This window comes from Sus scrofa, chromosome 15 (assembly GCF_054392235.1).
Source record: "Sus scrofa isolate SSC_HxYL_T2T_F1_AM1 chromosome 15, Sscrofa_HxYL_maternal_Yorkshire_Landrace_v2.0, whole genome shotgun sequence".
NCBI lineage: Eukaryota > Metazoa > Chordata > Mammalia > Artiodactyla > Suidae > Sus > Sus scrofa.
In genome coordinates, this window is record NC_139397.1 from 81,308,618 (window position 1) to 81,335,028 (window position 26,411).

The 26,411-nt window shown below is 40.8% G+C and overlaps 1 protein-coding gene across 12 annotated transcripts in view; it reads right to left on the reverse strand.

Moving 5' to 3' along the window:
- Positions 1-26,411, reverse strand: part of ITGB6 (integrin subunit beta 6) — a 133,690-nt gene that overhangs the window by 16,822 nt on the left and 90,457 nt on the right. For all 12 annotated transcript variants that reach the window (XR_014828652.1, XR_014828653.1, XR_014828651.1 and 9 more), the window contains 5 exon segments: positions 21,014-21,103; positions 13,479-13,613; positions 12,845-13,262; positions 8,374-8,596; positions 4,917-5,014 (listed from right to left, as the gene is read on the reverse strand). Coding sequence is in view for 9 of the 12 variants with exons in the window: in XM_084997873.1 (XP_084853999.1) it covers positions 4,917-5,014; positions 8,374-8,596; positions 12,845-13,262; positions 13,479-13,613; positions 21,014-21,103 (964 nt within the window). In the remaining 3 variants the exon portion in view is untranslated.

Below are 26,411 nucleotides of genomic sequence, written 5' to 3' on the forward strand. Positions count from 1 at the left end.
CCATGTAGAAAAAAAAATTTTGAGCTTATTCAAGAATCAGAAAATAAATGTCATGCTAGAAATTGATAATATAGTAAAACAGTTAAAATAAGATATTAATACTATTTCTCAGGCATCTTAGTGGTTTGGCACCTATGCCAAAAGTATGTAGTATTTTTCTAATTAAAAAAAACCTTGGAGGTCCCATCATGGCTCATCGGAAACAAATCTTACTAGCACCCGTGAAGACGCAGGTTCGATCCCTGGCCTTGCTCAGTGGGTTAAGGATCTGGCGTTGCCATGAGCTGTGGGATAGATCACAGACATGGCTTGGATCCGGGGTTGCTTTGGCTGTGATGTATAGACCAGCAGTTATAGCTCCGATTAGACCCCTAGCTGGGAACCTCCATATTCTGCAGGTGTGGCCATAAAAAAAAAAAAGACACATAAAAAAGCCTAAAGTTCTCCTATCTTTGAAGTTGAGACATTTTAATGATACCATGAGAAACACTTTCTTCAGAAACCTGTAAATAGAAGGACCTTTTGCTCTTAACCTAAAATTTTAAGATGTATGGTCCAAAATTAGAATATTATGACACAATGAGTCAGAAGACAAAACTGAGACCGTCCAAGTTCATCTTGGAGTGCTCTTGCTAGACCTAAACTTTTCTCATAGCTTACACATAAAAAAGATTTTAATAAAACAGAATCTACATGTGTTCTTCTCATTCTATCAAAGAAAAATTAAGTAATAGTCTGCTTTTGGCCCAACAATGTCATAGTCATAGAAAGACAGAAATACTAAGTTGCTTTTGTATTTAACTTATAAGAAAAACACCTCATGCCAGAATCTATAAGAAGCATGCCTGTATTATCTATGATGAAAAGTTCTAGTAAAACATTTAGCAATATTAATTAAGATTGCATAGGATGGGAGTTCCCGTCGTGGCTCAGTAGTTAACGAATCTGACTAGGAATGATGAGCTTTTGGGTTCGATCCCTGGACTCCCGCAGTGGGTTAAGGATCCAGCGTTGTCATGAGCTGTGGTGTAGGTTGCAGATGCGGCTCGGATCTGGCGTAGGCTGGTGACTACAGCTCCGATTAGAGCCCTAGCCTGGGAACCTCCATATGCCACGAGTGTGGCCCTAGAAAAGTCAAAAAAAAAAAAAAAAAAAAAAAAGGATTGCAGAGGGTGAATTTAAGCATTAGAAGCATCTATTTATATAGGAATATTAAGAAATCTAATTACAAGATTATTCTCATCTGGTCATTCCCAAATATTTACTGTCATCTAAATCACCTAGGCGTTTTGAAATGATGGGTTCCAGGGACACACCCCTGGCTATTCTGAACTGAGAAGTTAGTGGTTTCCAGGAGCTAGTGTCTTAGTGAATTGTTAATAGGATTTTTAATAAGGTGATTTTGAGAAAGAGGTTTGGGGACCTCTGGGTGGCACTCGATTAGTGAAATTTGTGTTATTTCATGTATTTGATAGCAATAGCACTGCATCTGTAATGCATACTTTGGTCATTTTTAAGTGACCGACACCACACTTCCTCCTACCAAAACAGACTAGTTAGCTGGGATTCATGAAGTCTTGGGGAATATGCTTTTTCCCATTGGAGTGTTTTTTCCTTACCTCCTCACCTCTGCTGTGACAGTGCACCCTGCTCTGTTCCTCTCTAACTTACTTAACGGAACATTTTATTCTCAGGTAGAAAAATATGTGGCCAGCTTATAATATTCCTTTCAGTAATATTAATCCTGCTTTCTTACTTTCTTTTAAATAGCTACACTGAAGCAGAGGCTTAATTTACTTGGCCAGGAGTTTTTAAGTTTTAATGGAACTGCTTATATGACCTTTGAGTCATGACTCCCTTCGTGCTCTAATTACCACAACACTCCTTTTCATGACTGTTATGACTCTAGACTTAGCCTGTTTTGTGGTGTTTGGGTATTAAAATGGTATTATTGAATGTTCAGTGAAAGGGTCCAGCTTGGGCTGGAGATTTGCATAATTAGCTGCTCGGGCTTTCTTTTGTTGTTCATTAGAAATGGACCTTTCTTCTTTACCCACTTCGATGAGTGTTAGCAGTGCTGTTCTAGAAAAAGCCAATGAATATAAGATCTCAGTCAGTCCATGAAATCATACTTAGAAAAGGAAGAAATGTGAGAATGGAGGTGAAGAGGCTGGGGTCTGGGAAAGTCCAGGAAGGATGTGGAAAATATAAACTGTTTCCACCATCGAGTCAAGATAGCTATGTGTTTAAGACTTCCTCTTTAAGGCTGAATCTGTAGTTCTTAGCGGAAACAGTTTCCCAAGAGGGGAAAAAAAAGTTTCTGTGGTCAAATAAGTTCGGGAATCCCTCCTTATTCTATTTTCTTTTTTTTTTTTTTGTCCTTCTATGGCCTCACCCACAGCATATGGAAGTTCCCAGGCTAGGGGTCTAATCAGGAGCTGTAGCCGCTGGCCTATGCCACAGCCTCAGAAACGTGGGAGCCGCATCTGCGACCTACACCGCAGTTCATGGCAATGCCAGATCCTTAACTCACTGAGCAAGGCCAGGCATTGAACTTGCATCCGTGTGGATACTAGTTGGGTTTGTTAAGTGCGCAGCCACAATGGCAACTCCCCCTCCTTATTCTAATTCCCTCCTTTGCCACTCCTGAAAATTCACAATGCACATTTAATTTAATTTACATAACAACTCTCTGTCTTGCAAAGAAAACACAAGGTTTAGCTTCCCATTTCCAAAGTGTATATAACCATGGGTGCTTTTGTCTATTTAACACTACTGTTCCATGGAACACACTTTGAGTAACAATGTTCTGAATACATGAATGTTGGGATAAATTAAAAACTTCTCTTTCAATAAAATTGAATGAATAAAGTTCAATGGCATTGTCCCTAGAAATGCTCACACGAGTCATCACAGCACAGTCGAGGAATATTCAGATTAAAAGTTTACACCTATCTTACTTTACTCTCCATGTTAGCAGAAGAATAGGCTGATAAAAGACCCCATGGAAGAGCTAATATGTTGTAAAATTTCAAGATGATATGACCAATACCATAACTGGGCAAGTAACTTGAGATAGAACTTATTTTTGGCCCATTCAGAAAGTTACTTTTTAATTCATAGTCTGAAAAAGATATTTTTTCTCTCAAATTCATCAAGATTGGTGCTTTAAATGATACTACTGACCCAATTACTATTTTCAATGTCTGAGTTAGAAATAGTGGTATTGCTCTATTTTGAAGATAATTCGGTCAATTACACAAAAAGACTAACACAAATATTTTAAATGCCACCTAAGAACCGAGTTTTCCTCTCAAATCCAAGCATTTATGATAAGCCATACACAGAAAGCTGTGTATTTAAATAACAGTAATTCCTTGTCCATGATTTACATGTTTCAAAGGTTTACTTTTTTTTTTCCCTCACCAGATGCTTCTAGTCAATTCAGTTCTATTATTTTCAAGGCATTTTCTGCAATTTTTAGTCATTTCTTCGAAACACCTGGTAAATATCCCAACTGCTATGAAATGGAAGCAGAAGGATCTGCTGAGACTTTGTACTACTTACTAATGTGGACAGGCCACAAATGCCACTTTACTCAGTGCTTTTACTGCATCTTACCTTTGACATTAGTTTAAGGTACACACTCCCTTGTCCAATGTACGGTTGTTGGCACATTTATCTTTAAGCACCAGAAAAGCATGGGTGAGGGGTTTTAAGAGCACTAATTACAGAGAGAGAGAGAGAGCTACTCCAGAGAGAGCTACTTAACTGTGCACAGTCAGAAACCTCAAATTTAAAATGTTGGTGATTTTCAAACATTTCACTTTGGAAATGCATTAATTTCTGCATTCTAATCTTATCTGTTCAAGATACATATTCCAGGGAGTTCCCCCTGTGGTAGCATGGGTTCAATCTGTGGCCTTGCTCAGTGAGTTAGGAGCCAGCATTGCTGCAGCTGTGGTGTAGGTGACAGCTGCAGCTTGGATTTGATCCCTGGCCTGGGAACTCTCACATGGTGTGGATTCAGCCAAAAAAAAAAAAAAAGAAAGAAAGAAAAAGAAAAAAAGAAAAACATATCCTAGAGTGTCATAAATTATTGTCTTGATTATTCCCCTCCACCTCAGATGCATTGTGGCTGAATTTCTTAGGCCTGCAAAGCAACGGTCCCCCCGGAGCGGCAGGATAATGCAGGGGTTTTGTGACGGTGGGAAAAAAAAAAAAAATCCCCCCAGATGGTTCCCTTGGGAGGAGTCAGTTATCTGCTTTGTTTTAAAGTTCACAGATTATGTTTCAAATGTCTTCCCAGCTAAAATACAACATATTTAAATATTTGAGAAAACATTTTGCCATTAGAAAAAAAAAAAAATCTGATTTTAAGCAGGTAACTTAATAGCAGGTGAAAGCATGAGCAGAGTTTCTTAGCAGTTTAAGGTAACAGTCCCTTCTTATAGTTTGGGGCTGAGGCAAAATGGAATTAAGGATGATCATGTAATGCCCATGTTTGGAAAGTTGGGAGTAAGAGCATCAGAGGAGAAGGAAGGAAAAATGGCCACTAAGCAGAAACTGCCCAGTGTCTGAAGGCAGCTGTCAGGAAACTTATATTACACCTCACTTTGTCCCGTGGTGAAATAAGGCAATCAGGCCATAGAGGACCATTTCAGGTTAGGGGGGTTAAGCAGAGATGAATTTGCCAGCAGTGCTGAAGCCAAATAGAATAGCTGTGATTTCAAATTGCTTGTATCCCAAACCATCAAGTCTTTAGCCTTCTGGAATGCATTTGCTCTTTAAAATGAATGTGAGTGAACTAACTGCCCTGGTACAAATGAGGTTGAGCTACTGAAAAGCCCTCCACAGAGTTTCTGCCTCTCCAAAACTACGCAAAGGAAAGAAAAGCAATTTAAGACAAGCAGAACCTTCTTCTTCACTGATGGTCGCACCAGCTAGTTTGCATTTGTCAACACAGTCTTCTCGGGCCTGGCCATCAGCAGACAAGTGGCATTCAATGCAGCTCCTGGGAACATTATTCAACAGAATTGATTAGTTTGTTGTATGGCTGCAACACTGTTACTGTGGTTCTGGCTGCAGGGTTGTCTCAGAGAGGATGCTGTGTTTTGTTACATTCAGAAAGATGGTTGGGTGATATCCAGGGGGAAACTGCTTTATTCTGACTTCTATTCAGTAATCAATGTTCCCTGAGACAGCCTCGATAATAGCTACTGTTTTCAGTCATCTGTAAAGATAGCTTCTGACTGGTTGAATAAAAAAGAAAATTCCCAAAGGAAACCCCCAAATATTTTGGTATTTGATTTAACTATATTTTCATTATACATTTTCCTGGGAAAGATTTATGCTGCTAAAATACCATTAGAACTTAGACAAAGTGTGAATTTCTTAACAGAAAGGGTCTGTTATTTTAACAAGAATTCTAAGAATCTGTATATGGTTTTAAAAATTCACTTTCCTGTAACTCTTTTGAATGAGTCCAAGCCTTGATAAGAGTGCTTTTAAAAGCTGAGGATTATAGCCTGGAACCTCATTAATACAGGCTTTAAAATAAAGGATCTCTACTTCTATAAAAGTGTCTTTCCAAGAAGATAGCACAGGAATTAAGCTACTCTAATTATGTCTATACAGCAAAGTAAAGCTTAGACCCTGAATTAATCTTGTGCTGAAAATCACTTTACAAACAGATGGTGTTTAGAGTAACCCAAAACTGCAAAAGTTTTCTGACTGTGGGCACACATCATGCTGGCCAAGGAAAGATACACTCTTCTAATTGCTGGAAAGATTCCCCACTCCTACCCATGCCTCATCAAATCTCAGCTGAAACCACATTTCTTTAGGCAAGCCTTCCCTAACCCTTATCATTTAGTTCCCTTGCAGAGCAAGCCTCTGAATTCCTCTGCAAGAAGGGCTTAGGAGCAGCAATCTTTGTGGGAGTGGGGATAGAAGTCTTATCTGGAAGTTGCCTTTGTTCTGCAAGCATATTGCATTTATCTAGGATATATATTTACTTGGAGTGGCTCTGCAAGGGGCTGTGGAGACTGTGGAAGCCCTTAAAACCTTTACCCCTTTGTGCAACCCACTGATGGCTGCCCATGCTAGTCTGGTACCTTTATCCTATTATAGAGTTCCGCTGCACCCTCTCTGTCCCTTATTATAACTGTCAGCCCAGATATCATTATAGTTTCTTCTTAAAATGTTCTGTCTTTCCAGGTAGACACTCAGCACCTGAGATGGCAGGAATTCAACTTAATTTCAATCAGCACTGCATGTCTATGGCTTAACATGATTCCTGGCCTATAGAAGGTACTCAATATTTTTTTGACAAATAAGTACGTGACTGAATAAATGGAAGAATGGGATCATCTCAAAACTAACACCGAGGAGATCACTCTACCTAATTCCTCAAATTTGAACTACTTTGACTATTAATTTTGTATCTTATAAATCAGATTTAAGATTGAATCACGTTTCACAAAGGAAAACATATAACTACCAAAGGGCAAAGGGGAGGGGGAGGGATAAATTAGGAGTACAGAATTAACAGATAACATGCTACTATATATAAAATAAACAACAAAGATTTACTGTATAGTACATGGAACTATATTCAATATCTTGTAATAACCTATAATGGAAAAGAAACTGAAGTCATACATCTGAAACTACCACAATATTGTAAATCAACTATAGTTAAATAAATAAATTTTTTAAAAAGATCGAGTCATTGGAGTTCCTGTCGTGGCACAGTGGTTAATGAATCCGACTAGGAACCATGAGGTTGCAGGTTCTATCCCTGGCCTTGCTCAGTGGGCTGAGGATCCGGCGTTGCTGTGAGCTGTGGTGTAGGTGGCAGACATAGCTCGGATCCTGCGTTGCTGTGGCTCTGGTGTAGGCTGGCAGCTATAGCTCCAATTAGACCTCTAGCCTGGGAACCTCCATATGCCATGGGAGCGGCCCTAGAAAAGGCAAAAAGACACACACACACACACACACACACAAAAGAAGAAGAAGAAGATCGAGTCATTTACAGAGAAGATAAAATAAAAAGGTAATAGAAGAAGTACCTTGAAAGGACATTTTACATTAAATTCTTTTTTTTTTTTTTTTTTTTTTTTTTTGTCTTTTGTCTTTTTTGTTGTTGTTGTTATTGTTGCCATTTCTTGGGCCGCTCCCTCGGCATATGGAGGTTCCCAGGCTAGGGGTTGAATCGGAGCTGTAGCCACCGGCCTACACCAGAGCCACAGCAACGCGGGATCCGAGCCGCGTCTGCAACCTACACCACAGCTCACGGCAACGCCAGATCGTTAACCCACTGAGCAAGGGCAGGGACCGAACCCGCAACCTCATGGTTCCTAGTCGGATTCGTTAACCACTGTGCCACGACGGGAACTCCTACATTAAATTCTATTCAAGTCTAACCCTATGCCCAGGCTTCTTTTGACTTATGTCCAGGCACAGTGACAGAGAAGTTTTGACACCTGGATAGTAAGTGACCACTGAGTGACTACTGAGACTATCGATTTTCTTACTTTGTTCACAACAGAAATGCAAATTCACAATTGCATTGTTCACCGTTTTGGATGCCAGAGGTAACGAAAATATGAACTGCTTAAGCACGGTTGCTGCATAACACATTATACTTGTAATGTCACAACACAGCCAATTTGAAGATTTACTTCACTTGACCTACAAAGCTTTCCCTGCTTCCATTAAAAAGTTAGCTGCCAACCAAAAAAAAATAGTTTCTCTTACTGAGAAATAAAAAAATGTGGTGGTTTTGTTGTTGTCATCCTTCCCTCGGTATAAAAGAAAATGTAATTCACAACAGCATGTAGAATCAGAACAAAAGAAAGGTGCCAAAGAGCACCAGTGGTGAACAGAGAAGGCAGTGAAAGCCAAGATCATCTTTCTGCCTCTTGGACATTATGAATCTATAGATAGGCATGAATCAGGAAGGTTGGGCTATAAACTTCTAGGTAAGAAAGGAGCTTGTCTGTTTCCCTTTAAAAAAAGTACAGAATGTGAATGTCATCAGGCTACCCCCGGGGCATTCCGGATGTGTGGCTGGTATTGTAAGGGAGAGGCTATCTGATGTTATCAGGGTGGGACATCAGCTCACTTCCCCATTCTAGGCTCTTGCAGAAATGCGACATTGTGGTCCTGAACAACCAACACCTGGAGGCAAGTGAGAGGCTGATGTTCCAGCTGATGATCACAGGGGCTCAGTGGGTTTGTGTATTTTGATGGATGCTTGAAGACCAAATCCAGCAAAACCATTTTGAGCTCTGAGTTTATGAAATGTCATTGTAACCTGGATCATAATGAAACCTATGGACAAAAGACTGAAGACAGCAGAGACATTACCGTTTAGAGTTACAGGGATCGCCACAGGTGGGACAGCGTTCACAGGTGAGTCCTGAGGCTCCAGGGTTCGTGCAAATGCACTTGCCGCACACACAGTCCCCTCGACCGCTGCAGAGCACCCCATCCTCTGAGACGCACTGGTCCGTGCTGGTGGTGCAGTTACAGTACTCGCCTGTCCAGCCGCTCCTGCACACGCACTCGCCGCACTCACAGTCACCATTATCTGTAAAATAAAGTTCTGGGTTTCTTAGGGCTACAATGTTTCCAGATCTTGGGGGCCATCTTTTCTCTTTGCCTTTAAACACCATCAGAAAGACTGAAGATATATGTCAAAGAGTGTTCTGCCTGTGTTTTACTCTAAGAGTTTTATAGTATCAGGCCTACGTTGAGGTCTTAAATCCATTTTGAGTTTATTTTTGCGTATGATGTTACACAATGTTCTAATTTTATTCTTTTACATGTAGCTGTCCAATTTTCCCAGAACCACTTATTGAAGAGACTGTCTTTTTTCATCGTACATACTTGCCTCTTTTGTCATAGATTAATTGACCATACGTGTGTGGGCTAATTTCTGGGCTTTCTATCCTGTTCCACTGATCTGTATTTCTGTTTTTGTGCCAGTACCATACTGTTTTGGAATGGGTGAGTAACAAGGACCTACGGTATAGTAAGGGGAAATCTACGCAATACTCTGTAGTGAACAGTATGGAAAAAAGTGAAAAGGAATGTATATCCCTTTTTAATTGTGAGAGAGGCATACTGCACAGTAATATAGTGCTTTGAAAGCAGTTGTAAAATGGTATGAAAACCAACACATTATCAATTTTATATTAAATATCACTCATCTTACACCTATGTAAAGATAGACTAGTATCTACATATATTTTATGTATTCATGACATACCTTATTTATTTATTTATTCATTTATTTTTTGTGGCCACACTCACAGGCATATGGAAGTTCCCAGGCCAGATAATTGAATCCCAGCTGCAGCTGTGACCTATGCTGCAGCAGTGGCAACCCTGGGTCCTTAACCTGCTTAATTTTTACATGTAAGCTATCCTTTAAATTACAATTGCTTTATTTCTTCCTCAGCAAAAGGGGAAATGCACTTTCATGATAGGAAGGAATTTCTATATTGAAGTTTATTCTGAAAAATGCTTAAGGTGTACAAGTATTGTCAAATGAAATATGCACTTCCAAAGGCTGTGAAAATGTCCAAGTGTATCACTGCCTATAAGAATTATTTGGCAGGAATTCCTGCCATGGTGCAGTGGGTTAAAGATCTGGTGTTGTCTCTGCAGCAGCTTGGTTCGCTGCTGTGACTCAGATTGGATCGCTAGCCCGGGAACTTCCGTATTTCTCAGATGTGGCTATCAAAAAAAAAAAAAAATTATTTGGCAGAAATTTTAGGAAACCATTCCAAAATCTCCTTTCAGAATTTAAAACTCTCTTTTCTGCGGGCCTTCCAAACCTTCCAAAACCGTTAACCTGGTCACAAAAGTTGTTAATTGGTATCCACAAATAATCAATTATCTAAAGTACCTGTTCATACAATGACAACAAAACCTTCAAAATGGCTTCATGTAGAGGCAAGACGACAACCAAGGATTAAGAAGAAAATTATCGGGCTCTTCTTAGAGGGATAGATTTTTCTGGAATGCCATTGAGTGATAACTATAAGTGCACAATGGCAGGAAGTTTTTTCTGTAATGCCATTTGTCCATTAGAGCTTCCAGTCTCTTAGAATCAAAATTTAAAAGACTAATGGAATTTGGGCAAGAGAAAAATCAATGCGGCGCTCTATCTGTGAGTGCTTACAGATGGATGGAAGAAGGTGCATGAAAGGAACATTGTGATAATAGCCCTTCAAAGAATTGGTGCATGGTAGAGTGTATTAATTGTAAAATAAATGAGATTTACATGAGAAGTGTAGCATAGTCAGGACTCTGTTGCAAACAACAGCAACCACAGCATTCATGTTGATAAGGCCAGACACAATTTTATCACTGCACTAAGTGAATACCAGGCACATAATAGATGCTCTGTTATTCTTTGAACTCAAATGGCTGTACTTTTATTGTACCTCTTAAAAGAGGAAGTTACTTGCATTCCCGTCGTGGCTCAGTGGAAATGAATCTGACTAGCATCTATGAGGATGCAGGTTTGGCCCCTGGCCTCTCTCAGTGGGTTAAGGATCTGGCATTGCCATGAGCTGTGGTGTAGGTCACAGATGTGGCTGGAATCTGGCATTGCTGTGGCTGTAGTGTAGGCCAGTGGCTACAGTTCTCTAGCCTGGGAACCTCCATATGCTGTGGGTGCAGCCCTAAAAAGACCAAAAAAAAAAAAAAAAGAGAGAGAGAGAGGAAGTTACTGATAATAGAGTAACATCCTTTGAGATGTTTCTAAACACAAAATGGCTTTGAGAAACAGCCATTGTTGAGGATTGGAAATTACCCCAACATGTGAAGAAAATGGGTGTTGGTGAAATTTTTTGAGTCCAGGTGAAAAAAATAATTGTATTTTCTAAAGAGAATTTCTTTGGCACTCACTGCATCTGATACAAAGAAAAGTGCTATTCTCAGGATATGTGCATAACTAGGATGCACAGATCACGTGATGCTTTGAATTTATGTCTGTGCTCATGTGGGATATAAAATAAAGTGAAAGACCATCAAGAAAATGGAAAAACTGTGTTGCATGGGTCTACACAGCCTCAGATCCCTTTCATCTCAGACTTAAAGGGCAAAATATAGGTGGGGGTCACTGTCGCTGTTATATTGTATTCCATTACACCTGGGAATTTTTTTGAAAGGTAAATTCAAAGGTCCTGAGATTTCTACTAGAAATGCCACCTGGGATTCTGCTGAATATACTCTTTCCAAGACTTGGTGACGGCCTCTGGCTTCAGACTGTGTCCCTTCTGCCTCTTGGGAAAAGAGGACAGAGGATGGATGTGGGTTTGGAAACACACCCATTAGATATGGAAATACATCTTTGAATGAAAGGGGAGAGAAATGTGTCTCAATCTGAACAGACCCTAAACTTCTCACTCTCTGGGGGAGAAGAAAGAAGGGAGCCTCAGAAGAATCTATCGGCAGCAACAGCAGCAGCCAAGAAATGAAACGGAGACGCACTTCTAAGGTATCAGAGGCTTTTCAAAGAGCTTGGAATTCTTTGAGGCTTCTTTGCTCAGGCCGTTTCCCCTGAAAATTGGTCACTTTCATATGTTCCTGACAGTGTGGTTTGGAAACATAACTTGCTTAGTTTTCTCTAAAGATAATGACTTTCTGTTTTGAAATGCTATCGGCTCACGTTGTGGAAAAAAAAAAAAAGACATGAGAGCTTAAATTCCACAGTCACGGTACCTATTGTGACACAAATCTGTATCATTTTAAAGTACATTAACACATTTGTAAGTCTTGTCTGATTAGATTGTACTTAAATATATACATATAACCCTCAGAATGATTTAGATATAGTCATGTTATATGTAATATATTCTTAAACCACAGTGATGTGACATTTACAAAGGATACTGAAATATAAATATTTCTCCTTTTTAAAATTTTCCCCACTCTCAAAACATTCCAAGCAATTTTTCATTTTTACTCTTTCCATAGCCTTCTTCACATACATTCTTCTTCATCTATATTAACACAGTGACTAACCTAGTATCTACCACATAACGGGTTTTAATAAATATGCATGGAGTGAATGTAGGTCCTGAAAGTCATTTAGTATTTTTGTGTCCCTCATCCTTTACAGTATGATCTATAAGCAGCCTAACTTTCCTTTTTTAATTTTTAATTTTTTAATGAACCTGTGGCATATGGAAGTTCCTGGGCTAGGGGTCAAATTGGAGCTGGACCTGTAGGCCTACACCACAGCCACAGCAATGCCAGATCTGAGCCGCATCTGCAACCTACACCACAGCTCATGGCAACACAGGATCCTTAACTCATTGAGTGAGAGACCAGATATTGAACCTGTGTCCTCATGTATGCTAGTCAGATTCTTAACCTGCTGAACTATGATGGAATTCCAAGCAGCCTCGCTTTTAATATTTCCAAAGTAATAGACATTTCAGAGTTGGGTCAGATGCCGGAAGCCTGATCCAGAATAGTCTGGAAGATAATGGAATTCAATTAACATGAAGTTTTGTGAAATCTGGGTAATGACCAAAGAGAAGGCAATTCCACATTTTACCTACTTACTTTTAGGGAAATCATAATAGAGATGTAAGTTCAGTTGGCAGAGATCTCATTCCTGGGGAATGTCAGAGCCAGAAAAATCATAGGAGAGGTTCAGTTGCCTTAGGTCTAAAGGTGAACCTACTTAGCTAATCCGCAAAATATTTATTGAGCACCTACTGTGCCCAGGTGGTTGTGGAAGGTACAAGGGATTTAAAACGCCTGCTTGATACCTGACAGCCGCTGTGGAAGGAGGATTTGGATATAGCCTACCTACCTCCGCAGAGCAGCCCCTTGTGTCTCACGCAGGAGAAATCATCGCATTGGCAGTAAGGCCCATAAATGTTTCCATAAGGAGACAAGTGGCAGGTGCACTGCCCACAGTAGCAATCGCCTCTCCCGCTGCATGAGAGGTGTTCGGGGGCCTCCCTGCAGGAGTCCATGCTCAGCGTGTCCTCCCCGCACTCGCAGTGAGGACCCATGTGGCCAGGGTTGCAGGCACACACCCCACACTGGAAGGAGCCGTTGCCGTGGTTGCATTTGGAGCTGTTCACCTCCACTTCTTTCTGACAGTCGCAGCTGCATTCTGGACTGATCAGGATTTCTAGGGCGTCCCCCAGCCCCACGGGCTTTACAATAACATGCCTGCTTCTTTTCTCACAGTTTGGTATCCCCACAGTCATGTTGAACGAAGCCTGGGAAAGAAAATACGAATTATCTTCTTCTAGCCACCAGAGTGCACGCGATGAAACAAAGCTATGTGAGGCGCAGCTTTGCAGAAAGTATTTATCAGGAAATTTTTGAAAACTGATGTTGGAATACTTGAAAGAAGTCCAGCTTGAGTACACTAAGGTAATGTTTCACAGATCATCTACATGTTTTTTCAGATGATGTATCAGCCATCTACTTACTGTGTCTCCCACCTTCATGTGAGAGCATTTCTTTTGGTGTGGGAAGGGAGTCCCATTGTTACAGATGGCTGTAAATGACAGGTTGAGTCCTTCCGTGTCTCCTAACACTTCCAGCTCCACCTCAGACCGCAGTTCCTTTAGATAAGACATAAAGAGGTGAATGAAGACATAACCAAAAAATACAGCCAGGAGAGAAGAATCTGTGAATCACGTTCATTAAACAACAAACGAAGAAAATTAAATTGGGTCAAAAAGAAATTCACTATATTACCAATCAAGCAAGAAAGCAAGCAATACACACATACAATACACATGAAACACATCATATTTTATCAAATCTAAGATGCCATCAATGAGAGATGCCATAATTTTATGACAATTAAACTAAGACAAAATACCTTAGGATCATTCTGCAGAATATATGAATCAATGTCATTATAATTTCTTTAAAAAATGGAGTTCCCATTGTGGCTCAGCAGATTAAGAACCTGACATAGTGTCTGTGAGGATGTGTGTTTGATCCCTGGCCTGGCTCAGTAGGTTGAGGATCCAGCATTGCTGTGTACTGCTTGCTTAATGGGGCTCACATCCACCATTGCTGTGGCTGTGGCATAGGCTGGCAGCTGCAGCTCCAATTCAACCCCTAGTCTGGGAACTTCCAAATGCCACAGGAGCAGCAGCAAAAAAAAAATTTTTAATAAAAATGATTTTAGGAGTTCCCGTCGTGGCACAGTGGTTAACGAATCCGACTAGGAATCATGAGGTTGCGTTCGATCCCTGCCCTTGCTCAGTGGGTTAACAATCCCGCGTTGCCGTGAGCTGTGGTGTAGGTCGCAGACACTGCTCGGATCCCGCGTTGCTGTGGCCCTGGCGTAGGCTGGCAGCTACAGCTCCGATTAGACCCCTAGCCTGGGAACCTCCATATGCGCGGAGCGGCCCAAGAAATGGCAAAAAAGACCAAAAAAAAAAAAAAAATACACAATGGAATACTATTCAAACATAAAAAAAAAAAAATGATTTTATCCATTCTGAGATTTTGGCAAACTTCTCCATTTCTGAGTTGCATTGCTTGGCATATATAAGGCAAATCTTTTGCCTGTATCTCAGTAACAACATACAACAATAGTTTCCTTTACCTGTATCCTAAGTATTATCATTTTCTAGGTCGCATAAAGCAGCTGGTTGTTGCTTTGTAAAGAATATAGAATTGAGTCATCCAACACTGGATATTAGCTTCTCTGATCAGTATTTGCTCCCCTGTTGTTCTGTTCTGCATATACAATAACTTTTCAACATGGAATCTTAGTGCAAACTTGGAAGATATTTTAAAATGGTAATTATACTCAACATGTATAGTACCAGCAGTGCATTTAACAAATTGAAGTGACAATAGCATATACAGTTACTGCCAAGTTTATACATGTGCAGGCAATGAAAACTACATTATGCTCTCTACTCTTCTGACAACATGAGTAAGACATGATAAATTAGAAAAATGTATCCAGATTTAGAGAGGTTAAAATGTGGGAGAAACTGTGCCTTGCAATCAATCCTGGAATTTATAGAGCCTCTATTGTACATTTAGTAGAGAGCCATATCTGGGGAAATGTGTATAAGACCGGATTTCTGCCCTCAGGATGATCATCTTACTGAAAAAAACCAAGATGGAACCAAGTAAAGCAGTTAACAAATGTCTGCCAGTGCGCCATTAAATTACGGAAAAACTGTGCAAGGCTTTGGGAGAGTTCAGCAAAGAGGGCGGTCAGTGAAGGCTGAAGTGTTATAAGATCAGTCCTTAATGGCAGTGTTGGATTTAGAGGTGTAGGAGGGGATGATGATGGTATTTCAGGCAAAGGGACCAGAAGAGAGAAAGCTGGGTGCCTGGAGTGGTATAGAATGGAGAAAAGTGGGACTCCAACCAAGCCTGCACACTTGCTGTCCTGGGAGACATTAGACCACCCAGAGCCCTGAGGTTTGGAAAGATGAGTTAAGATTTATGGGAAACATTCCCCGAAGCTTTTAAGCAGAAGCCCGATTTACTGAAAAGACAGCTGCAGGGAGGTTGTCTGGAAGGTGTGAGCAGGACAGGCTGGATGACGTAATAGGAAGGGTTGAGTCAAGGAAGCAAGCATGTTGCTGCATTCACCTGGCCTGAGGCGTGAGTACAGGACTGGGAGGTTGGTCTATGTGATGCTGTGGGTGGAGAAGAGGAGGAGTAGACACAGGGCATACAGAAGGTAAAGGCAATGTTGTCCAGGAAGAAGACTGTCAAGAGGAGAGGATGGCAGAACTGTGTGTTTCGGGGGAAGCTAGTATTATTATTCGGACTTAATTCCTCTTTCTTTTATAAGAGAGAAGTCTGTATTTGGGGGGGGGGGGAAATGAATTGCTTTTAAAAAACAATGAAAACAAATAATAAAATATTATGAATTAAGTTATACTTCATATAAAGGATTTGAGTCCCTATACCAATTTCATTGATAGAATTTTAAAAACAAGTTCAGCTTCACCTTTTCCCAAAATATAATTTTGCCAACGGCGTGGTCAGATGACCCAGCCTTCCTCCTGATTCTACGGTGCTGACTGTAAATTCTATCACTTCTCTTCCTTGCTTTTTTATTTGCCCTGTATGGTCCCCCCTTCTGTAGATGGACACAGGCTGACTTTTCAGAATGTAGTCTTTATCAGAGACTAAAGTGTCATTTCTCAGTCATAAAGACTATTGCTATGATGTCTTAAGATTTCAAATTCTGCCAATTTAGCATTAACATTTACTCTTTATTTTATCTCCACTAGTTATATTATTCAGAAAATATTTACTGAGTGTCCTCTATGTACCAGATACTGTTCTAGTCACTTGGGAAACAAAAACCACAAAAAGGCTGCCCACTTGATTGAGTTTACACTCAATTATGGAAAGGCAGAAAGGAAACCACGCAATGGATAAGAAAATTACATAGCACCAGAAAAAAAAAAAATTAGTGTGGGGTAATGATGATTAAAAGAGTGTGTGCGGGGTGTATAGGCTGCAATTTTTAAAAAGTCGTCAGGTTAGGCAGGATTCATTAAGAAGGTGACATTTCAAGAAAGGAAGAGGAAATTAGCTGTGCACATACTTCTGAAGTGTTTGAGGAAGAGGGTGCAGTCAATGCAAAGGCCCCAAGGCAGGATCATGCCTGGCTTGTTCTGGGAACAGAACAGCGAGGAGGGCAGGGCTGCTGGACTGGAGCAGAGAGAGTTAGAGGAGAGGAATAGGAGGTGAAGTCAAAGGAATGGCTGGAAGGCAACATATCCGGAGGGTCCTAGTAGGCTGTTATAAAGAGTTCGACTTTTACTCTACATAAAATGAGCAAACAAACAGGGTTACGCACAGAAGAGTGATAGGGCTTGACTCAATATTTTAAAAGAAAATTCTAGCTGTTTCATTGAAAACAGAATGTAGGAAACCCAAAGGCAGAAACAGGAAACAGCGTTTAGGAGGCTTTTGCAATAATTCCAGTGAATGACGAATTAGTGTGGGGTAATGAGGACAGTGGAGGCAGCAATGGGGTCAAATTCTGAATAAATCTGGGGAAAGAGCCAATGAAACCTCCTGATGGATTAAATGTAGAGTGTAAGAGAAAGAGGGGATGTCAAGGATTGATTGTTTCAAGGTTTGGGGCCCTAGCAATATGAAAGATGGAATTACCTTGGGTTGAGAAGGAGAAAACTATTGGCGAAGTAAGTCTGGGAGAGGCCAGTTTACTCTGCTGAATTGCCAACAAACATATCAAGCAACTCCTGGATATCTCCTCTTGGAGGTCTACTAGAGAAATACAGCATGGTGGTTGGGCAGCATGGGGGGCCTGCTTGAGGCCCATGATTGTGAAGTTAAAGTGAGAGCATGATTGTATGTTTTCCCCATTCCCATTCAGCTGTGCAGAGTGAGTGGACAGTTGGGTTTTTACCAGGACCACAGTTGGCCAACATCCTCAGAGGAGTGATAAGATGTGGGCTGGGGCTTGAGAGTGTGTCTAATGGATTTATGTTGGGGGGACAGGTGAGAGAGGACATCAAGGGGATGAGGAGCTGTTATGGGTTCCTTAGTAGATAGGGTTTAAAAAAAATGGAGATCCTGATAGGTTGGAAGAAATATTAGGGGAACAAGCAAGAGTGAGCTGAAAAGATTGGAAATGGTGAGCAGAAAATGGATTGCATGCAGTTGAGTCTCTGAAGGAGTTTATTGCAAATGATACAGTTTAGGGTAGGACAAGAGAGTGGAGGTATAAGAAAGTAATTAAGGGGGAAGGGAATAAGATCACTTCAGAGGTGGAGTTCAAGAAACTAAGAGACCAGGGTACAGGTAGGAAATCATCAAGAATTAAGGCAGGAGTAGTGTTGGAGACAGTGGCACAGTGAGCTAATGAGAAATGAGGGATAGGACCTGAAAATCTGCAGATGACAGGAATTTGGAATAGTGAGTGACATAATCTGACCAAAATGAAGGAAATGTCAGCATTGATAAAATTGGAATATCACATTGGAAATTTCACCAGGAATATTTTGTTGTGAATTTCCCAAAGAATGGACATAGATATTTATTTGTATATTTAAAAAATCTTTTCGTTCATTTATTTATTGAGCATCTTCTGTGAACCAGGCAACACAAAACAAAGTCACTTCCCTTCTGGAGCTTAGATACCAATAGAAGAGTTTAGCCTTGGGAGCATCAGTATTTCAGTAGTTTTATTATGTGCTTAGGGAGGGAAGGAAATTAGTGAATGATGGCCAGATGAGTACACATCTGGTATTTAAGGTTTTTTTTTTTTTCTTTTTGTGGCTGCACCTGCAGCATGTGGAAGTTTCCAGGCCAGGGGTTGAATCGGAGCTGCAGCTGCCAGTCTACACCACAGACACAGCAACAGCCAGGTTTGAGCCATGTCTGTGACCAATGCTGTATACTTAAGCCAAGGCCAGGGAACAAACCTGCATCCTCACAGAGACAGCGTCAGGTCCTTAAACTGCTGAGCTACAATGCAAACTCCTTAAAGTGTTTGTTTTTTGTTTTTTGTTTTTTTAATGTCAATATGGCACTGTAAAATACTGAGCTGAGGTCTGTAGTCGCTAATTACAAAAACAAATTGTTTGCCTCTGCCCCACTACAAGTCAGAAGCATTTTATGTTTTCTCTCAATGTGGTCTCTCTCCTTCTATTTCTTTTTATAGACTGGAAAGAAATCCAGTCTATGGATCCTATATTTTAAAGTCCTTTAGGATACATTTAAAAATAACAGAATAGAAAAAAAATCAGAGCTAGTGCCAAGATCTGTGGCATACCTCACCCAGCAGGTTATAGAGTTTCAAAAACCACTCCAGAGCAAGATTGTTTGATATGAGTAATAGACTCTTCACATTTTTGAGACAGTAAAAAAGACATAAGATTCACTTCAAATGTTTGGTGCTTTGATTTCAACCACTCTGGTAAGTTGTGTGAATGAATGGGGACATAAACTGTGACAGAGCAAGCAGGGGTCCAGACAGGGCTGGTTAGATAGGAGTGGAAATATTTTTGACAGTTCACTGTTTTCCAATTTACTGAATTCCTTTGAAGATGTTAATGGCTAGCTAGCACTTTTGAGAGTCCTGAGCTAAAAAATGTTGAATTTGTTTTAATTCAGTGAAGGATTGCCATGTGATTTTATTTGATTTTACACATTAAAACTTTACTGCATGAGAGAGAGGAAGGTTTTTATAGATTTTGTTGACAAGCTTTCCTGTCTGGAAGAATTTCAAGCATGAACTGATTAACGTGGTGATTGATTTTTGATGTCAGCTAAGAAAAGTTTCTGAGGATACGAGTTAAAAAAACCAAACAGGAGTTCCTGTCATGGTGCAGTGGTTAACGAATCCGACTTGGAAATCATGAGGTAGCATGTTCGATCCCTGGCCTAGTTCAATGGGTTAAGAATCCGGCGTTGCTGTGAGCTGTGCAGATGCAGCTCGGATCCCGAGTTGCTGTGGCTGTGGTGTATGCCGGCGGCTACAGCTCTGATTGGACCCCTAGCCTGGGAATCTCCATATGCTGAGGGAAGCGGCCCTAGAAAAGGCAAAAAGACAAAAATAAGTAAGTAAATAAATAAACATAAAAACAAACAAACAAACCCTCATCCTATAATTTTTAGGACCATCTGTATTTTATTCTTTGAGGAAATGTATTTCAGAAAAAATACCTTGCTTTTCCCTGGTACAGTGATTTTCAAAATTGATGGGCTGATGTCAAAATCACTGGGGTTTTTTTCCTCAGATATGTAGATCTTCCTTTCCTTAAAGTTCTCCAAAGCCATCTATGAGAGGACTCTGGACACATCTCTTTTTAAAAAGCTTCCCAAATTATTTGGAAATGCCAAAGAACCCTGGCTCAGTATACACTAAGTACCGGCATACAGTGCATAAGGGTCATTTATTTGTAATTTTATTTTATTTAGTTATTTATTTATTTTGTCTTTTGAGGGCCACATCCGAGGCATATGGAGGTTTCCAGGCTAGGGGTCGAATTGGAGCTGTAGCCACTGGCCTGCACCACAGCCACAGCAACGCCAGATCCTTAACCCACTGAGCAAGGCCAGGGATCAAACCCGCAACTTCATCGTTCCTAATTGGGTTGGTTAACCACTGAGCCATGATGGGAACTCCTATTTGTAATTTTAAAACATTAAAAATGAGAATTTATTTCATATTATGTAATTGCTGTTTAGAGCAAATGTTAGCCTTCTACTGCTTTATAAAAATTGTTTTTTCATTCCTGTCATAACTTAGGGCTCCATCTTTGTGTGTGTGTGTGTGTGTACTTTTTCTCTGTAAGTAAAGGCAAAGAGGGGATGATGATGATATTTGGAAACCAAAATAAAAGAGTAGGCAAATGGCCATCCACTGTTGATTAATTGAGTTATGAAATAGAGACAGAAAACATAGCAATCCTGTAGGTATGTATCTTAGTTCAAGGAAAAATTCTGTCCTCAGAAACTAATTTACCAAGTCATGGCAAAAAGAACTGAATATATGCGCGCATATATATATATACATATATATATATATATATATAAAACATAAAGCCGATGGAAAATTTCCCTGGTCCCACTTTGCAGAGAATCTACAAAGTGGCTTTTCTGGTATGCTTTGGTGTTTTTTCCCTTGAGTTATGATGTAGTCTCATTAAGCCTGTGTTTTTAGTTCTCATAGCTCTGTTACTTGCTGGCAATTTAAACTTATTTTTTTTCAGGCAGGGAAGAGGTGAGCTTAATTGTATGACTCATGAAAACATTTCAGTAGAATTTAAAAATTTTGCAGGTGACAGCACTGCTGTTGGTTATTACTATAAAAACAACCTCAACTTTATGATCAGGCTTATGATTTTTCTACCTCCAGCCCCACCTTCCAGGAAGAATATCTGTGTCTCTACCAACAAAGGAGAGCACATTCAACTGCTTAAAACATATCTTAATTTTTAAATACCAAAGGTATGCTGGAAAAAAAGAAGCCAATTGTAAAGTATCATACTTCATAAGCCGAGATGATCAGCTGGAGAATGTTCCCAGAGTCCTTCTGAAGTACCCCTACTGTAGCTCCAGGAATGAGTTTTGCATAATTCTGTGAACAAAAAAAGAAAAAGTCAGCCTTCACTCACTGTAATTGAGACGCATTAAGTGTGGGGTTCATCCTGTTGGTTGAGATCGCCTCTATTAAATTGGTCAGGAGAAAAACTCCTGATAAGAAACAGGTATTTGTTCTGAAATTGTAGCCCTGCCTCTGGCTGCTTCCTGTGCTCCAGTGGGAAACGAAATGGCCAGAAGTGCCACTTGGAACATCTAGTGTCTATGGTGGCCTGAGTCTAGGGCTGTGATTTATATCACACTGGGAGTCAAGTCTCAAATAGAGACTTACATAACATCTCCCACTTGTGGAGCACTCTTTGTCTAAAAAGTTCTAAGCATGCTACCAGGAACTGCCTTCTCTTTTTTTTTGTAGCATTGCAGAAACCAAGGTTGGGTGCACATGGGTCCTTCACCACTATCATGTCACCCAGCAGGTCATTTGGCCCAGAGGGCTTAGTTGTCAATCACTGGCGATCGCTTGGTGGAGCAAAGGAGTGAATTGTTTGGATGCTGGCTATTAACTCCCCTTTCGTTAGTGGGAATGAGTCCTAATCTTTTAGGGATGTCAGTGATACTGAGGTTGGGTGGAATCATTCCCCACTCATCACGATTATGTGAATCAGAACTCAGCTCTAAGTTATCCACATTCAACACCTATGTTGCTTCCCTCAAGGTGTTGTTCCCACCAGGGGAGAATTCACAATATTAGTTCATCCTTTCAGGTACCAAACATGGCCAAGGGATGTGTGTACATGTACAACTGAATCACTGTGTTGGCCAGTGGAAATTATCACATATTAAATCCACTATACTTCAATAAAACTTCAAAGAAAAAAAAGTAAAAAAAAAAGAAGTTCCCATTATGGCGCAGTGGAGATGAATCCAACTTGCATCCATGAGGATTCAGGTTCAATCCCTGGCCTTGCTCAGTGGGTTAAGGATCTGGCGTTGCCTTGAGCATTGGCATAGGTCGCAGATACGGCTCAGATCCTGTGTTGCTGTGACTGCAGCTCTGATTTGACCCCTAGCCTGGGAACTTCCATATGCCATGGGTATGGTCCTAAAAAAACAAACAAACTAACAAACAAAAAAACATGGCCAAGGAATGCTGCATTGCAGAGAAGGAATTTTCTAGACAGCTGAAAATTTTCCCTTCCTCAAGTTCTATCTTTTACAACTTTATTTTCAAACAAGAAGTTTTCTAAAGTGTACAGTTCATATTCTTGTCTTCTTAAATAGAGATATTTAAACATACTTTGATTTTTTATTGAAGAAAGTCATATTTATCAATATTAACTATAACTCTATAATCATTAAAGTCTTCTAAAATCTATAGATAGGGAGTTCCTATCATGGCTCAACGGAAACAACCGACACTAGTATCCACGAGGACGCAAGTTCAATCCCTAGTCTTGCTCAGTGGGTTGAGGATCCGGCTTTGCTATGAGCTGTGGTGTAGGTTGCATACTGGGCTCGGATCCTGCATTGCTGTGGCTGTGGTATAGGCTGGCAGCTATAGCTCCAATTCGACCCCTAGCCTTGGAACTTCCATATGCCGTGGATGTGGCCCTAAAAAGCAGAAAAATAAAACAATGAAATAAAATCTACAGATAGATCAGAACCATAGCAAGTGGACCCCAATTTCTATGATTTTTAAAAATGTGCTTGTTGTTATTTTGAAAAAGTTTTTGGCTGTGCCCGTGACATGTGGAAGTTCCCGGGCTAGGGATCAAACCCATGCCCCCAAACTGCTGCAGTGATAAGGCTGGATCCTTAACCCACTGCACCACAAGAGGACTCCAAAACTTGCTTCTTTTTAAATCATTTCTATCTTCTTGTTAAGCCATAATGTATCACTCGCCTACCAGTTCACTCATTTATTCATTTATGGTTGCATTCAACAACATCTCCTAAATAGGATTAATAAGAGATAATCACTCATTTTGTCAGCTGTGCTCTTCTAAGTTGCTGTGTGCTGTGAAATCTGATGCCTGAATTTATTACAGCTGTAGGTAAAAAAAGAGAAACAAGCTTTGAGTGAAGAATTTAGGGCATCCCCTCTAGTTCAGACGTGATATCCTGTCTTTTTCCAAAGAAGATTTAAGTAGTTTAGAAAATGCACAAAATGAAATTAGAATTAATAACTATCATTAATTATAATCCTGATACTAAGTAAATGAATCAGGACAAGGGGAACGAAGGATAACGATGTTGGAACAACATGTTTGGGGAAGAGGGTTCTCGTCGTGGCCCAGTGGGTTAAGAACCCAACTAGTATCCCATGAAGACACAGGTTCAATCCCTGGCCTTGCTTAGTGGGTTAAGGATCTGGCGTTGCCGTGAGCTGTGGTGTAGGTTGCAGACACAGCTCGGATCCCATGTTGCTGTGGCTGTGGTGTAGCCCGGCAGCTACAACTCCGAGTTGACCCCTAGACTGAGAATTTTCATATGCCACAAGTGCAGCTCTAAAAAGCAAAAAACCAAACCAAACCAAACCACCCCCCCCCCCAAACAAAACACCTTTGAGGATGTCCCAGGCACTTCAGACACTTGCTAGGGGTGGGTGCTTGAGTTAAGTCCAAACCTTCTACACCTCATATATGGAAAAATGGGCTTTAGTTTTAATTTGTGGGTTTCATTTTTCATGATCGTGTTTAAGTTTGAAACTGATGGAAATCTGAACTCTTAAAAAAGCGTGTGTTGTCCATCTGCCTTGACACTGTGTTTTATCATCGAAGGGGCTGTAAACAGTAATGCAGGTAATATCCCTCCAATGACTTTGAGGCCCCCATCACTGCCTGTTGAAGGTGGGTCCACTTCCATTTCCCTGAGTTAGGTCGGACTTGTCAAGAACAAGGAAGGCACCGGTTCATTGACTTACCTTTTCAAATAAACACATGTCAAAAGGGCCATGAAGCATGAAACTTGTGGTTAACAGCAAATACCTAAATGGGAACTTGAATTTCATGCAAGTGGAGCTGGAATGTGTATAAGTTTGACTGGTCCCAGAAGAAAAGGAGGAGGGAAGCTTTCGAGGTTGACAAAGAAACATTTAGGTCCTTTTGAAAAAGAATTTCAAGGCCCTTAGCTTTGCATGAAACTGCTGTTCTTGAAAAATGTCCTGGTATCCTCAAGGCTGAGATAGAATGGGTTAATTTTCCACAGCCATAGTTCAAGTGGCCTCCAGATTTTGGCTTGGTTAACAAAGCCAAGTCCATCTACTTCCTACAGCATAATTATGATCCTGCATGTGGTATGACATTTGGCATTTGGCTCTGAGGACGAGAGGTTTAACATTCATCATGTTTGCTGATTGCCACTAGAGCCAGGGCATAAAGGAGCTGGCAGCTCATGGCAGTACCCAAGGATGATACTGATCATTGTAGAGAGAAAGACTATTAATTAATTTCTGGATGCTGATCCCCCCCCCCCCCCGCAAAAGCATTGCAAATAACTAACTAGGACCATGGACAATTTGGCTTCCTGATCTAACACTGTAAAAAAATTACACTTTAAATCTTGTAGTATTATGATTACTGTAAATATCATGTGTCAAATGCCTTTCTTTCACTAAAGCCCTAAAGTGCTATTATAAATTGTCCTGATTAAACATGTTTAATGTTAGAAAAAGGATGATTTTGCATGCCTGGATGTGATAAATTACAGCAATGTGACTGGAAATGAGCTCTTGGAAATTAGAAATGGTGAACTCTGAAAAGGCAACGTTGCATGAGCTGATTAGAAACGCAAACTCCTTTGCTTGGGCTTGAATTTCTTGGGCTTGAGTTCCCTGTTATCTGTCCATGGATTATCCTAATTATGGATTTTAGCCCTTTCTTCTCCACTCTGCCACCCAGGAGTTCCTGAGGTTGCTTTTCTCACTTGTGTTTGCAAGGTTGGCTTTATTTGCTAGTCTTCGCTTTCTTAACTTCCTTCATCAAGCCTTATTTTTTTGTTCATGCTGCTCCAACCTCAAAAAAAGTTTTCTTATTTGTCCCTCAGTTTACATTCGATCTCTGGAAATCTCCCATTTGTCAGGGTAGTGGATAAAAAATGGACAGGTGGTCCTTTAGCTGGGAAGGCCTCAAAGGCACTAGAGGAGTCTCTGAATTCACACCCACACACTCCAAGCTTCTCCCAGAGAGCTTCTCTAAGTTTGGGGCCTCTGGGTTTCTGGCTGCCAGAATCAGCCATCACTTGTGCGCTCCTGCTTGGCTAAGGGCAGAGGAACCACAGACACACATACCTGCCACACCAGGATGCTGGGGAGAGGCTGTGGATTGGTTTTCTCTTCAAAGAGATGCAGACTGAGGACCATGGCAGAACCAGGCTGCTTTGGGCGCTATCATGGCATTCTCAGCCATAGAGGGGACAGCTCCTAAGGGCACCTTCTTTCCTGCTTTGACTGAACTTCCTGTTGGGTTAACTCTTATCTTCAAGTTCAGGGCCTGGCTATTCTGGGATATGGTTTATTATTAGCTGTATTCTTGCTAGGCACTGTGACTGGGTTTTGGCTTCGGATGGTGGCTCTGCTGGAACTCCATGTCCTACTCTTGTGATATTTCTGCTATAGCCCCATGGGCTCCTCACCACCTCAGACTCATCAGCCACTGTTTTATACAGACCACGCTACTCATGTTCTTCATCAGAGGGTGGGAAGTCAGAAATCGACTTCGGTATATCTGATGGCAGCATTTTTTCTTTTCTTTTTTTTTTTTTAGGGCTGCACCCGAGGCATATGGAGGTTCTCAGGCTAGAGGTCCAATCAAACTATAGTCGCCAGCCTACACCACAGCCACAGCAATGCCAGATCCCAGCCACATCTGTGACTTACACCATAGCTCACAACAACGCTGGATCCTTAACCCACTGAGTGAGGTCAGGGATAGAACCTGCATCCTCATGGATGCTAGTTGGGTTCACTTATCACTGAGCCATGTGGGAACTCCCCGCTAGTAGCGTTTTAACCAAAAATTTGTAAAAACCAAATGTTTATTTTTATTTTTTTGCTTTTTAGGGTCACACCTGAGGCATATGGAGGTTCCCAGGCTAGGGGTTGAACTGGTGCTACAGCTGCTGGTCTACACCACGGTCATGGCAACACGGATCCGAGCCGCATCTGAGACCTACGCCACAGTTCATGGCAACGCCAGATCCTTAACCCACTGAGGGAAGCCAGGATGGAACCCGAAACCTCATGGTTGCTCCTCAGATTCATTTCCGTTGTGCCATGATGGGAACTCCTAAAACCAAACGTTTACTGCTTCTCTTTAGGCTCTGTGCTTGCTTAACTCTTTCTGAGG